At 35.9% G+C, this 15,753-nt stretch overlaps 1 protein-coding gene across 3 annotated transcripts in view; it reads right to left on the bottom strand.

Annotated features, from left to right (window-relative positions):
* CUL5 (cullin 5) overlaps positions 1 to 15,753 on the bottom strand; it is a 130,529-nt gene that overhangs the window by 58,883 nt on the left and 55,893 nt on the right. For all 3 annotated transcript variants that reach the window (XM_061144172.1, XM_061144181.1, XM_061144190.1), the window contains 4 exons: positions 6,005 to 6,181; positions 4,089 to 4,230; positions 2,645 to 2,790; positions 2,482 to 2,562 (listed from right to left, as the gene is read on the bottom strand). In XM_061144172.1, coding sequence (XP_061000155.1) covers positions 2,482 to 2,562; positions 2,645 to 2,790; positions 4,089 to 4,230; positions 6,005 to 6,181 — 546 coding nt within the window. The remainder of the gene's footprint in view (positions 1 to 2,481; positions 2,563 to 2,644; positions 2,791 to 4,088; positions 4,231 to 6,004; positions 6,182 to 15,753) is intronic.

The following is a 15,753-nucleotide window of genomic DNA, read 5'->3' as shown; positions in this document are numbered from 1 at the left end:
TTAGCTCAGTGAGACATATAATCATGTATCTGCATTAAGCCTTAAATTCCCAATGTTATAGTTAAGTCCACAGTTTTCATGCTTAATGTCTTCTCTGCACCAAATTTTGCTGTACAAACTATATAGTGGTCACTGATTAATATTAATCTATGTTCTTAAAAGTTAGAAAAGTGACAACCTTTGGGAAAAAAAGATGGTACTAATAATTTGGAGGAGCATGATGGAAGGCTCTTAATTGCTGATAATTCTTGTTCTGGTGATTTCACAGGTACGTTCACTTTGTGATAATTCACTTATTAACTTGAGACTTTTGTACACTTTTCTGTATGTATGTTATATTTCAATCAAAATAGCTAATTTATAAAAATAAACAGAAAATAAAAACAAACCATACAGACTTCTCATCTCCCCAGTAAAGCACCATTTCTTTGCAATCATATTATGTTGCACTTAGGGTCTTTCTTGAAGCAAAATAAAAACTTATCTTTAAACTCTAGAATTATTCCATGTGATAAGATGTTCATACTACTTGAATTCCTTCAAAGAGCAAGTTCACATCTTCTATTTCAAGTTTTTCCCCAAAACGTATACATGTGTATTTTAAAGTCGAGAGGGAGACTTAACTGTTCTATGTAAGCTTTCATGTGTATTTGTTTATCTCTACCTTTCTTATTCTTTTTTTCTTCCTCTCTCTTTTTCACCCTATTAGTTGGACCTCTATAGTTGAATTTCTGTTAAGCTTACTATAAATATGATACAACTAAGATGTACAAACTATAGTATAAGAACAGTTCTACCTTAGAAAATTACAACATCCCCATTAAGTGATATATGCAGACCAATCAACCCAAAATATTCAAATCCCTCTGACTAAACTCATCTTTCTCCCTCACTACCAAGATACATTATTATACCAAGTCTCTCTGCAGCAGCACAATTCTCCTAAGCTAAAATCCTCAGAAACACTGTTGACTTTCACTATATCATCCCCATTCATAAGACATAATGTTCCACCTCTGGGAAGTCTGTTTCTACCCTCTTTCTTTCCATTCCTATTCCATTCCTATTGCTATAACCCTATTTGGTACTCCAAATACCCTGCTTGAATTATTGCAAAAACCTCCCACTTCTAACCCAAGCTATTACCCACTCCAATTAATCTTCCATACTATCACTAGATTAATCTTTCTGAGGGATAACGTTGAACATGGCATACTTGTTTTAAAAATATTCAGTGGGCTTCCCTATCTTCTGAATGAATCTCAAGTGAAAGTCACTCAGTCATGTCTGACTCTGCAACCCCATGGAAATCTCCAGGCCAGAATACTGGAGTGGGTAGCCTATTCCTTCTCCAGCAGATCTTCCCAACCTGGGAATCAAACCAAGGCCTCCTGCATTGCAGGTGGATTCTTTACCAGCTGAGCTACCAGGAGCTACCAAGACTGTTTTTAAATCTCTATAGAGAACCTCTAAAAACAACCATTACATTTGCTCCCCTGTCTACCAGTATCAGAGTTAATTGAAAGAGGAAATGTACTGCACATAATAAAAAGCAAAACAAAAAAACAAGAGAAAAAAGGTCCAACTCAGTCCAATTACTGAACAAATAAACATCACTATCACTCAAAATGGAAGAAACCAAAGAAAACTCCGAAGTAAGAAAAAAGAAATCCCAACCATAGTTGAAAAGTCTGGTTGTAAGCAAACTTGAATGTTACATCTTTGAAAATAAATCTAAATCTAGTTTGTAGGCCCCAAAGACTGAAAGGAACTGGAGGAAATATTACTTCTACATTAAATTTAATTCTTAAATTCCTTAACAAAGCGCACAGTCACCCTCCCTGTAAAAGAAAACACCAGAATATACACTGCAGCATGGCAGCTACCTCTGGTCATTTTTTTAAAATGAGGAACTTACAACATAAAACAAAAACTATATAAAAGATTGATGTTCTCTTAACAAGTAATTAATATTTTATTTCATACAAGAGAAGTATGAAAACACCTTCCCATAGTAAGAAGAAATATCCCCTTGTAGTAATGATTTGGTGCTCACTCATTTGATGTTCGCAGCCACTATTTTATAGAATGTAATTACCATGAATAGTGAGAACCAACTGTATCTCTCAGAAGCATATTTTACTTGCCACCTGAAAATCCATAATATGCTTAACTTTAGGTATGCACAAAACATAATAAAAGATGACTGATTAAAAACTAAGTAAACATAGAAAAGTATAGAGCAGGGACGGCAGACAGATTTTATCTTGCACATCACCTCTGTGGAAAAACAGAGTTCTGAATAAGGTGCCTTCTGAAGCTGTGCTTTGGCTCACCAGGAAAGAATACTATAATCAATGAGTAATACTGGTCACAGAATTGAGAAATGATAAATAATGTTACTTGCATCATGTATTTGCCACCCTTGTGCTACTGCACTTCAAATAATCTCAAAAAACAAACAACTACAAAATTACTTACTGCTTCAACAGAGTTACATTCTCGTCTTGTTTCTAAATAACGTAGGGCTCGTTTTTCTTCTTCTTTTAATTTAGCATCTGCCTGTCCAGAAGCAAAATAGCAATCATTTTAAGAACATCAAGAAAACAGCTCAAATGATCACATATACTAGGTTCTGACTTACATATTTCATATAATTCTGTACACCATTTTGTTGTAAATACGAGGGTGCCTGTGTTCTATAAAATCTCTCTGTTGAATCCAAGTATGCCTTCTCAAAATTGTCCCTATAAATTTGGAGCTTATCCTCTGGATTAGAACAAAGGTTAACTGAAAAACAGAAAATAAAATTTTACTCTAATTATGATTCAAATCAGTATTTTAAGTACAATAAATAAAAAACAAATATTGAGGAGTCATGTTCAAGGGACTGTGACAATGCCCATAAGAACATACAGTCATATAAGACAAAATCCTTCTCTATAAAAAACTTGAAAAGGTAACAACACAAAGGAGTAAAGTGACATATAATACAGAAAATGTGAACTGTTTTATTTTTGAATAGGAACAAGACTGATGAATAACTGGATGATCAAGAAACCATTCACAGAAAAGATGGGATTTGAATTCAGCCTTTCAGAACAAATTACACTGGTTAGTAAATACTCAGAAGTAGAACAATACAATATTAAATAAAGATACAACAATGAGGTTGTCTGAATGGATTGTAAGGTTAATAGAATATAAGGCAGAATGGCAAGCTGGAAATCGTTATGGAGAACCTCAACTCTCTGGCTAAGTAACCTAAATTTAGCATGCCATACCACTAAATGGATAAGAATACCAAATACGACAGTACTTAAAAATTCATCTTGTGAAAGCATATGGGTTAAATGATAGCAACAGTATCACTATAAGAAGACTGTTTCAAAAGTCTAGAAGTAGAAATTAAAGAAGTCTAAACTGGTGGCAATTGAAATAAAAAGGAAGAAATTTCAGGGACATGACTAAAGAAAATCTAGACTTTGTATCTGAAGAAATACAGGGGCAACACAGAAAGCAAGTCAAAGATAACCAAAGGTTCATTAATATAAAATCTTCTTACTGACAACTATTTTGTGTCAGACATTCTATGATCAGTAAAGACACAGTGTCAAGAACACAGTTAAAAATGCTAAAGCATTATGACAGGAAAGCACAGGTACTATGAAGCACCTAACCTAGTCTGGGAATTAGGAAAGACCTCCATGAGGAAACAGAGGATTTGACTAAATGAATAAGGAAAGTCTGGAAAGGAATGTACACACATGAAATTAACTGATGCCCTAAGTTAAAAAAATGGTTACCTTTTAAAGGCTAGAGTTTCAAGACTATGCTTCTCTAATTCACGTAGCGAAAAAGATTTACTAGCTAAGAGATGAGTGAAATGGAGAAAATAAATATTAACTACATGAATACAAATTTTTCCAGGTTTCACTAAAGCAGAATATCTTTTCTGTACTCTTAAAGCATAGGACACTAAAAGCAGATGTCACTATATGCTAACAAACATAACTGTGATAGTACTATTCTATAATTGTCTTAGAATTTCCATGAAAAGGATATTTGATCCTAAGTTCAGAACATACCATAGGATTCTCTTACTCCAATGACAAGCTGAGAATCAAAAGCTTCTCCTAATCTTTCAGCATGGACCAGCTTCATTGCACTATCTTGAAGTCTGCTTTTTATATTTGAAAAGATTGATTCATTCCATGTATCAAGCATGAGCTAGGAAAAAAAGAACAAAATAGGTAATCATTCCAATTATTAATATACCAAGTTCCATACATACACACAAAAATTTTAAGTACAAATGCTAAAAAAGGAAAGCAAACTCTTAGTCCTATATTCACTTGAATACTATAGGAAACCAATGTATTTAAATTTGGTAAATATCATCTGGTAAACAACAGCAAAGAACAACTGTTTGTTAGAGTCAAACACAACTGGATTTGAATTCCAGCTGTTACTTATATATCTGCTTTCTCAACTGGAAAACAGTGAAAATAACAGTACAAATTTCAAGTGGTTGTTGCAAAATTAAACATGGTAATACATGGAAAATGTTACTTTTTCTATATAGTTCGAAGGTTGAATTTCAGAAATAATGATATGTGTTTGGGACGTTTATATGCATATCTGTATAAATATATGATAAATGGGAAAAGGATAAATTGAAAATATGTCTGATAATAAATCTCAAAAGAATATAAAAATTCACCTTGTAAATTTTCTATTTATGGAAAGAGCACATACATACTCATGAATATGCTGTCAGCATTAGCATTCAAACTTTAAGGCTGGGAAAAGGCAACAAAGTATAGGCCATTATTTGAATGCCTATGTTGGTTGCTGTAACCAGTGAGTTGTTCAAAGTTCAAATGGAATTTTTTACTTTTAAAATCTGTGGTTCCATTTGATTCTCAAAAGTAGAAATACATATGTATTAAATACATATAGTCCAAAAGTCTGTTCTGTACATCTGTGTCTCTTTTCTGTTTTGCATATAGGGTTATCATTACCATCTTTCTAAATTCCATATGTATGTGTTAGTATACTGTATTGGTCTTTATCTTTCTGGCTTACTTCACTCTGTATAATGGGCTCCAGTTTCATCCATTTCATTAGAACTGATTCAAATGAATTCTTTTTAATGGCTGTGGGAGAAGGCGAGGGTGGGATGTTTCGAGAGAACAGCATCAAAACATGTATATTATCTATGGTGAAACAGATCACCAGCCCAGGTTGGATGCATGAGACAAGTGCTCGCGTCTGGTGCATTGGGAAGACCCAGAGGGATCAGGTGGAGAGGGAGGTGGGAGGGGGGATCAGGATGGAGAATACATGTAAATCCATGGCTGATTCATGTCAATGTATGACAAAAACCACTACAATACTGTGAAGTAAGTAGCCTCCAACTAATAAAAATAAATGGAAAAAAAATAAGTAAATAAATAAATACATATAAAAAACAAGGACAACAAAGTTAGGTTGTAACTGATTGTAGAACTGAAAGGGAAATCTGGGACTCTTCAATTCCAGAGCCAAGTTCTTTCTATTAATTCATGAGTTGTCACTGGGCACAGAGTTTTTACAGCAGTTTAGCCACAATTAAACACTAAAATTCCAGAAGGTAACATATTAATGGAAGGATTTTTTTTAACAGAAAAACGTAATTTAGCTTATAAAAAAGTAAAAGTATAAAAAAGAAGGAAATAAAATTCTGAAAATAAAACTAGGAAAAGGAGAAAGTGAAAAGGAAAAGCAAAGGAGGTAACGTCTGAACACAGATCTACAACTTAAGACCACATAAAAGAAGAGAGAACTAAAACTAAAAAGTAGATGAAAGCAAAGCGGTATTATTCAATAAAACACAGCAAAAGCTGAACAACAATTTATATGTGAAGTAAAAAAACCCATTTCAGTGCAAATTTATTTCAAAAGTCTTCAACTCACCCTATTTCTGAAGAATATTAGGGGAAAACTGAGGAAACTGACTTACCTTTCGAACAATACTGTCTTCTACATTTGATTTTTTATTGCTGCCCTGTTTACCCATTAAAGTAATCTCTAGTTGACAGAAAGGCTTCGGTAAAATATCACACTGTGTAAAGAATTTTCGCCATTCAACAATATAAGCTTTTAGCAAAGCTGTATCATCTTGATGGCTCAGTACTCGCTGAAAAAAAAAGAATCATATCAATTTTAAATAAAGTGCTAAAAGAAAAATAAAACATATTCATGCCATAAATTTATTGTATACTCTAAATTATACCTAAAAGAAATTACAGCATATGTATATATACACAAGAAAAAAAACATGTTCACATAGATATAGTGGACATATAGTAATGTTCATTACTATAATGAACATTTTACAATATATACAGATGTTGAATCACTACGTTGTATACCTGAAACTAATAAAATGTTATGTGTCAATTATATTTAATTTAAAAAAAATCCTATGTCCTTTAGCTTACCTTCCTATCCTCCTCCTTTCTTGGTTGCACCCTCCTCACCTAGCCTTAAATAATCACTAATTTATTTTCTGTGTCTATATATTTGCCTGTTCTGGGCTTTCATATGGATGAAATTATATAATATGTAGACTTTTATGACTGACTTCTTTTACACACCACAGTGTTTTCAGGGCTCATCCAAGTAGTATTATAGGTCAGTACTTTATTTCTAAATACTATTCCATTTTATGGACATAACATATTTTATTTATCTACTTTTTCACTGGTGAACATGTGGATCATTTCTAACTTTTGGCTCTCATGTATACTGCTACTATAAATGTCTGTCTACCAAAATAAGAAAATGTTCACAAAAAACTTGTGCACACTTACCAAAAAAAGAGAGAGGATTCAAACAACTCAATTCAGAGATGAAGGAGGAGATACTACAACTGATACCACAGATATAAAAAGGATCATAGGAGACTACTATGAACTACTGAATGCCAACAAATTTAACAACTTACTAGAAATGGATAAATTCCTAGAAACATACAATAAACCAAACCGTTTTGTGAAGAAAAAGAAATCTAAACAGACAGATTACTGGTAAGTTATTAACATTTCATTCACAATTTAAAAATTCCCAACAAGGGACAATGGTTCAAGACGGTAGAGTAGGATGTGTGCTCATCTCCTCCTGCAAGAGCACTGAAATCACAACTAACTGTTGAACAACCATCAAGAGGAAGATGCTGGAACCCACCAAAAAAAGATACAAAAGACAAAGGACAAGTTGCAACGAGATGTCAGGAGGGGCACAATCACAATAAAATCAAACCCCATACCTATGAGATGGGCAGCCCACAAACTGGAGAACAATAACACCAAAAAAGTTTTCCCACTCTTGTAAGGGTTCTGAGCCCCACATCAAGCTTCCCAGCCTGGAGATTCTGGCAAAGGGACCAAGAATTCCCAGGGAAACTGAAGCCAGTGGGATTTGATTATAGAACTTCCACAGGACTGTGGAAAACAGACTCTGCACTCCTGGAGGGCATACACAAAATCTTGTGTGCATAAAGAACCACAAAAAAGGAGCAGTGATCCCAAGGAGACGGAACCAGGCTTACCTGCTACTGTTGGAGGGTCTCCTGCAGACGTGTGCGGTGGCAGTGGCCCACCGCGGCGCTGACAACAACAGCTCTAGGAAATGCCGCTGACACTGGGGGATGGTGTGCTCTACCATAGGTCCTGGAGACGCCAGGGCAGGGTCGCTTCAGGCTAAACAACTAACAAGGAAGGAGCACAGCCCATCCATCAGCAGAAAACGGGATTCAAGTTTTATTGATCATGGTGCTGCCCACCAGAGCAAGATCCACTGACAGTCCCTCCCATGAGGAAGCTTGCACAAGCCTCTTAGACAGCCTCATCCACCAGAGGGCAGACAGAAGAAGCAAGAAGAACTACAATCCTGCAGCCTCCAGAATAAGAACAACCACCATAAAAAGTTAAATAAAAAGAAAAGGCACAGGATTACATCCCAGATGAAGGAATAAGATCAAACCCCAGAAAAGCAGTGATATGGAGATAAGCAACCTTCCAGAAAAAGAATTCAGAATAATGACAGTGAAGATGATCCAGTATCTTGGAAAAAGAATGGAGAGGATGGAAGAAATGTTCACCAAAGACCTAGAAGAACTAAAGTAAGAACCAACAGAGATAGACAACACACTAGAAAGAATAACAAAATAACTGTGGTAAGAGAACGGATAAGTGACCTGCAAGATCAAATGGCTGAAATCACTGCTGCAAAACAGAATATAAAAAGAAGAACAAAAACCATATGATTATCTCAATAGATGCAGAGAAAGCCTTTGACAAAATTCAACACTCATTTATGATTAAAACACTCCAGAAAGCAGGAATAAAAGGAACATACCTCAACATAATAAAAGCTATATATGACAAACCCACAGCAAGCATCACCCTCAATGGTGAAAAATTGAAAGCATTTCCCCTAAAATCAGGAACAAGACAAGGGTGCCCACTCTCACCACTACTATTCAACATAGTGTTGGAAATTTTGGCCACAGCAATCAGAGCAGAAAAAGAAGTAAAAGGAACACAGATAGGAAAAGAAGAAGTGAAACTCTCGCTGTTTGCAGATGACATGATCCTCTACATAGAAAACCCTAAAGACTCTACCAGAAAATTACTAGAGCTAATCAATGAATATAGTAAAGCTGCAGGATATAAAATTAACACACAGAAATCCCTTGCATTCCTATACACTAACAATGAGAAAACAGAAAGAGAAATTAAGGAAACAATACCATTCACCATTGCAACAAAAAGAATAAAATACTTAGGAGTATATCTACCTAAAGAAACAAAAGACCTATACATAGAAAACTATAAAACACTGATGAAAGAAATCAAAGAGGACACAAACAGATGGAGAAACATACCGTGTTCATGGATCGGAAGAATCAATATTGTCAAAATGGCTATACTACCCAAAGCAATCTATAGATTCAATGCAATCCCTATCAAGCAACCAACGGTATTTTTCACAGAACTAGAACAAATAATTTCACAATTTGTATGGAAATACAAAAAACCTCGAATAGCCAAAGTAATCTTGAGAAAGAAGAATGGAACTAGAGGAATCAACCTGCCTGACTTCAGGCTCTACTACAAAGCCACAGTCATCAAGACAGTATGGTACTGGCACAAAGACAGAAATATAGATCAATGGAACAGAATAGAAAGCCCAGAGATAAATCCACGAACCTATGGACACCTTATCTTCGACAAAGGAGGCAAGGAGATACAATGGAAAAAAGACAACCTCTTTAACAAGTGGTGCTGGGAAAACTGGTCAACCACTTACTTGTAAAAGAATGAAACTAGAACATCTTCTAACACCATACACAAAAATAAACTCAAAATGGATTAAAGATCTAAATGTAAGATCAGAAACTATAAAACTCCTAGAGGAGAACATAGGCAAAACACTCTCTGACATAAATCACAGCAGGATCCTCTATGACCCACCTCCCAGAATATTGGAAATAAAAGCAAAAATAAACAAATGGGACCTAATGAAACTTTAAAAGCTTTTGCACAACAAAGGAAACTATAAGCAAGGTGAAAAGACAGCACTCAGACTGGGAGAAAATAATAGCAAACGAAGCAACAGACAAAGGATTAATCTCAAAAATATACAAGCAAATCCTGCAGCTCAACTCCAGAAAAATAAATGACCCAATCAAAAAATGGGCCAAAGAACTAAACAGACATTTCTCCAAAGAAGACATACAGATGGCTAACAAACACATGAAAAGATGCTCAACATCACCCATTATCAGAGAAATGCAAATCAAAACCACAATGAGGTACCATTACACACTAGTCAGAATGGCTGCTATCCAAAAGTCTACAAGCAATAAATGCTGGAGAGGGTGTGGAGAAAAGGGAACCCTCTTACACTGTTGGTGGGAATGCAAACTAGTACAGCCACTATGGAGAACGGTGTGGAGAATCCTTAAAAAACTGGAAACAGAACTGCCATGTGACCCAGCAATCCCACTCCTGGGCATACACATCAAGGAAACCAGATCTGAAAGAGACACGTGCACCCCAATGTTCATCGCAGCACTGTTTATAATAGCCAGGACATGGAAGCAACCTAGATGCCCATCAGCAGACGAACGGATAAGGAAACTGTGGTACATATACACCATGGAATATTACTCAGCCATTAAAAAGAATTCATGTGAATCAGTTCTAATGAGATGGATGAAACTGGAGCCCATTAAACAGAGTGAAGGAAGCCAGAAAGATTAAGACCAATACAGTATACTAACACATATATATGGAATTTAGAAAGATGGTAATGATAACCCTATATGCAAAACAGAAAAAGAGACACAGATGTACAGAACAGACTTTGGGACTCTGTGGGAGAAGGCGAGGGTGGGATGTTTCCAGAGAACAGCATCGAAAGATGTATATTATCTATGGTGAAACAGATCACCAGTCCAGGCTGGATGCATGAGACAAGTGCTCAGGGCTGGTGCACTGAGAAGACCCAAAGGGATGGGATGGGGAGGGAGGTGGGAGGGGGGATCGGGATGGGGAATACATGTAAATCCATGGCTGATTCATGTCAATGTATGGCAAAAACCACTACAATACTGTAAAGTAAATAGCCTCTAACTAATAAAAATAAATGAAAAGAAATTAAATTAAAAAAAGTTAAAAAAAAAAAAAAAAGAAGAACAAAACAAAACAAAAAAAAGGACAGCATAAAAGACCTCTGGGACAACCTTAAACACACCAACATTTGTATTATAGGGGTCCCAGAAGGAGAAGAGAGAGAGAAAGCACTCAGGAAAGTATTTGAAGAGGTAATAGATGAAAACTTCCCTAACATGGGAAAAGAAATAGTCAACAAAGCCTAGGAAGCAGAGAGTCCCAAATAGGATAAACCCAAGGATGAAGCCACTCAGACACATAGCAATCAAACTGCCAAAAATTAAAGACAAACATAAAATATTAAAAGCAATAAGGGAAAAATGATACACACACACAAGACATACAAAGGAACTCCCATATGATTATCAGCTGATTTCTCAACAGAAACTCTGCAAGTCAGAAGGGAGTGGCACAGTACATTTAAAGTGATGGAAGGAAAGAACCTATAACCAAGAAAACTCTGTCCAGCAAGGATCTTGTTCAGATTTGATGGAAAAATCCAAAGCTTTACAGACAAGCAAAAGTTAAGAGAATTCAGCACCACAAAACCAGCTTTACAACAAATGCTAAAGGAACTTCTCTGGGAAGGAAACATAAGAGAAAGAAAAAACACACAAAAATAAGCCCAAGACAGTTAAGAAAGTGGTGCCACCAAGGAAGCCCAACAGGATCATACCTATTCACAATTACGTTAAATGTAAATGTATTAAATGCATAAGCAAAAGACATAGACTGGCTGGGTGAATAGAAAAATAAGACCCATATCTACAAGAGACCTACCTCAGATCTAGGGATACTTACAGACTGAAAGTAAACACATGGGAGAAGGCAGTCCATACAAATGGAAATCAAAAGAAAGCCGGAGTAGCAATATTCATATCAGACAAAGCAGAGTTTAAAACACAGCCTGTTATAAGAGACAAAGTAGGACAGTACATAACGATCAAGGGATCGATCCAAGAAGAAGATATAACAATTATAAGTAAATATGCACCCAATACAGGAGCACTCAACATGTAAGGCAAATACTAATAACCATAAAGGAAGAAATTGACAGCAACACAATAATAGTGGGGGGCTTAAACATCCCACTTTCATCAGTGCACAGATCATACACAGAAAATTAATAAGGAAGCATGGGCCTTAAATGAATGACACATTAGACCTGATAGACCTAAGTGATATTTATAGAGCATTCCACCGAAAAGCAGCAGGCTATACGTTCTTCTCAGTGCACACAGAACATCCTCCAGAACTGATCACATGCTGGGCCACAAGGCAAACCTTGGTAAACTTAAGAAAACTGAAACCATATCCAGTATCTATTCTGATCATAACACCGAGACTAGAAATAAACAAGGGAAAAAAAACTGTAAAAAACACAAACATGTGCCAGCTGAACAATATGTTACTGAACAACCAATTGATCACTGAAGAAATCAAAGAGAAAATTAAAAAATACCTAGGGACAATAATAATGAAAGCACAATGGTCCAAACCCTAAGCAATGAAGGAAAAACAATTCTAAGAAAGTAGTTTACAGCAATACAATCAAGAAATAAGAAAAATCTCAAATAAAGAACCTAAGCTTACACCTAAAGAAACTAGAGAAAGAAGGACAAATGAAACGTAAAGTTAGTGGAAGGAAACAAATTATAAAGATCTTGGCAAAAATAGAGAAATAGAAACAGAGAGAAAACAATCACAAAGATCAATGAAACTAAAAGCTGGCTCTTTGAAAAAATAAACAAAATTGATAAACCTTTAGCCAGACTCAGCAATATAAAAAGGGTGAAGACTCAAAGCAATAAAATTATAAATGAAAAAGAAGTTACAACTGACTCTGAAGAAACACCAAGGATCATATGAGACGACTATGAGCAACTGTATGCTAATAAAATGGACAACCTGGAAGAAATGGACAAATTCTTAGAAAGGTACAGTATCCCTAGACTGAACAAGGAAGAAACAGAAAATATGAACAGACCAATCACAAGCACTGAAATTGCAACTGTGACTGTCATTTAGAGAAGAGTTCACATCTATGCTTCTGAAACTGTTTCAAAAAATTGCTAAGGAAGGAAAACTTCCAAACTCATTCTATGAGGCCCCCATTGCCCTGATACAAAATCAGACAAAGACACCACACACAAAAAAAGAAAATTACAGGCTAATATCACTGATGAACACAGATTCAAAAACCCTCAACAAAACACTAGCAATTCGTATCCAACAATACATTAAAAAGATCATTCACCATGATCAACAGGGATTCATCCCAGGCATACAAGGATTTTTCAATATCCGCACATCAATCTATATGACACATCACATCAACAAGTTGAAGAATAAAAACAGTATGATCATCTCAATAGATGCAGAAAATTTTTCACAAAATTCAGAACCCATTTATGATAAAAACTCTCCAGAGAGTGGGCACAGAGGGAACATACCTGAACAGAATAAAGGCCATATACAACAAACCTATAAGTAACATCATATTCAATGGTGAAAAGCTGAAAGCATTTCCTCTAAGATCAGGAAAAAGACAAGGATGTCCACTTTCACCTTTATGCAACATAGTTTTCAAAGTCCTTGCTACAGCAATCAGAGAAGAAAAGAAAGTAAACGGAATCTAAATTGGAAAAGAAGTTAAACTGTCACTGTTTGCAGATGACGTAATACTATACATAGAAGATCCTAAAGATGCCAGCAAAAGCTACTAGGGCTCATCACTGAGTTTAGTAAAAGTGCAGGTTACAAAATTAATACAAAGTAATCTGTTGCATTTCTATACACTAACAATGAAAGACTGGAAAGAGAAATTCAAGAAACAATTGTATTTACCATCACATCAGAAAGAATAAAATACCTACGAATAAACCTACCTAAAGGGACAAAAGACTTGTACCCCAAAAACTGCAAGGCACTGTTGAAAGAAAAAGACAAACAGATGGAAAGTCATACCATGTTCATGTGTTGGAAGAATCAATATTGTCATAATAACTATTCTGCCTAAAGCAATCTACAGATCCAATGTAATCCCTATCAAATTACCAATAATATTTTTCATAGAACTAGAACAAAAAATATTAAAATCTATACAGACACATAAGATACGGAACAGTCAGGCAACCCTGGGAAAGAAAAACAGAGCTAGAAGAAATCAGACTCCCTAACTTCAAACTATACTACAAGCTACAGTCACCAAAACAGTATGGCACTGGCACAAAAAACAGAAATATAAATCAGTGGAACAGGATAGAAAACCCAGAAATAAAGCCATGCACTCACGGCCAACTAATCTATGGCAAAGGAGGCACAACTACACAATGCCGAAAGACCCCATTCAACAAACGGTGCTGGGAAGACTGGACAGCTATGTGCAAAACATTAGACAATTCTTCAACACCATACACAAAAACAAGCTCAAGATGGATTACCCAAATGTGAGACCAAACACTATAAAACTCCTAGAGGAAAATAGGCAGAACAGTCGCTGACTCAAATGGCAGCAATATCTTTTTTGATCCATCTCACAAAATAATGGAAATAAAAGCAAAAATAAACAAACAGGATGTACTTAAAATCAAAAGGCTTCACACAGCAACAGGAACCACAAAAAAACAAAAGAGAGCCCACAAACTGGGAGAAAATATTTGCAAATGATGTGAAATAGAAGGGATTAGTCTCCAGAATTTACAAGTAGCTCAGGACGCTTAGCAACACCAAAACAAACAACCCAATCAAATAGTGGGCAGAAGAGTTAAATAGGCATTTCTCCAAAGAAGACATACAGATGGCCAAGAGAACATAAAAAGATGTCCAACATCGCTAATTTACAGAGAAATGCAAACCAGACTATAATGAAATATCACTTCACACCAGTCAAAATGGCTATCATCAAAAAATCCATAAACATAAATGCTGGAGAGGGTGTGGAGAGAAGGTAACCCTCCTACACTGTTGGTGGGAATGCAAACAGGTAGATACACTATAGAGACCAGTATGGAGGTTCCCTAAAAAGGATAAAAATAAAGCTAGCATATGACCCTGCAGTCCCATTCCTGAGCATGTATCTGGAGAAAAACGTGATCCATAAAGATACATGCACCTGCGTGCACTGAAGTACTGTTTACAAGAGCCAAGACATGGAACCAACCTAAGTGCCAGTCAACAGAGGAATGGATAAAGAAGATGTGGCCATATATACCTAGGAATATCACTCAGCTGTTGGAAGGAGTGAAATGATGCCATTTGCAGCAACATGCACAGGCCCAGCGGTTGCCACACTTGAGTGTGGAAGACAGGAGGAATATCACAGCACATCCCTTCTACATGGACTCTAGAGAGAAGTGATACGAACGAACTCACTGACAAAACAGAAAGACCCACAGACTTAAGAGAACAAACTTACGGTCACCTGTACACACTGCTATATTTAAGATGGATAGCCAAAAAATACCTACTATACAACACACGGAACCCTGTTCAATATTATGCGGCAGCCTGGATGGCAGGGGAGTCTGGGGAAGAACATGCACATGTATGTTTATGGCCGAGTCCCTCTGCCATTCACCTGAAACTACCGCAACACTGTTAATCAGCTACACTCCAATACAACATAAAAAGTTTAAAAAATGATCTTCAGAAAACTGGCTAGCTCTTTGGAAAAAGAATCAAGTTAGATCCTTACTCCAATTCCAAATAAACTAAGTGTCCAAAATAAAAAGAACTGGCTAATCAGTTTCTGGATGGAGAAATCTATTACAAACAAAACAAGAAAGGTGGAAGACACTATTAAAAAGATTAACAAAGACTTAGAATCTAAATGTTAAAAAAAATAAAAGAAATGATACAAATAAACTTACTTATAAAACAGAAACAGACTCACAGAGAACAAACTTAAAGTTGCAATGGGGTAGGGGAAGAATGTGGGGAAGGGATAAGTAGGTAGTTCGGGACTGACACAAACACACTGCTATATTTAAAATGGTACTGATGTATGGTAGAAACCCATATAATATTA

This window comes from Dama dama, chromosome 1 (assembly GCF_033118175.1).
Source record: "Dama dama isolate Ldn47 chromosome 1, ASM3311817v1, whole genome shotgun sequence".
NCBI lineage: Eukaryota > Metazoa > Chordata > Mammalia > Artiodactyla > Cervidae > Dama > Dama dama.
The sequence above is the reverse complement of the archived record's forward strand: the minus strand, read 5'-3'. Positions and strand labels throughout refer to the sequence as shown.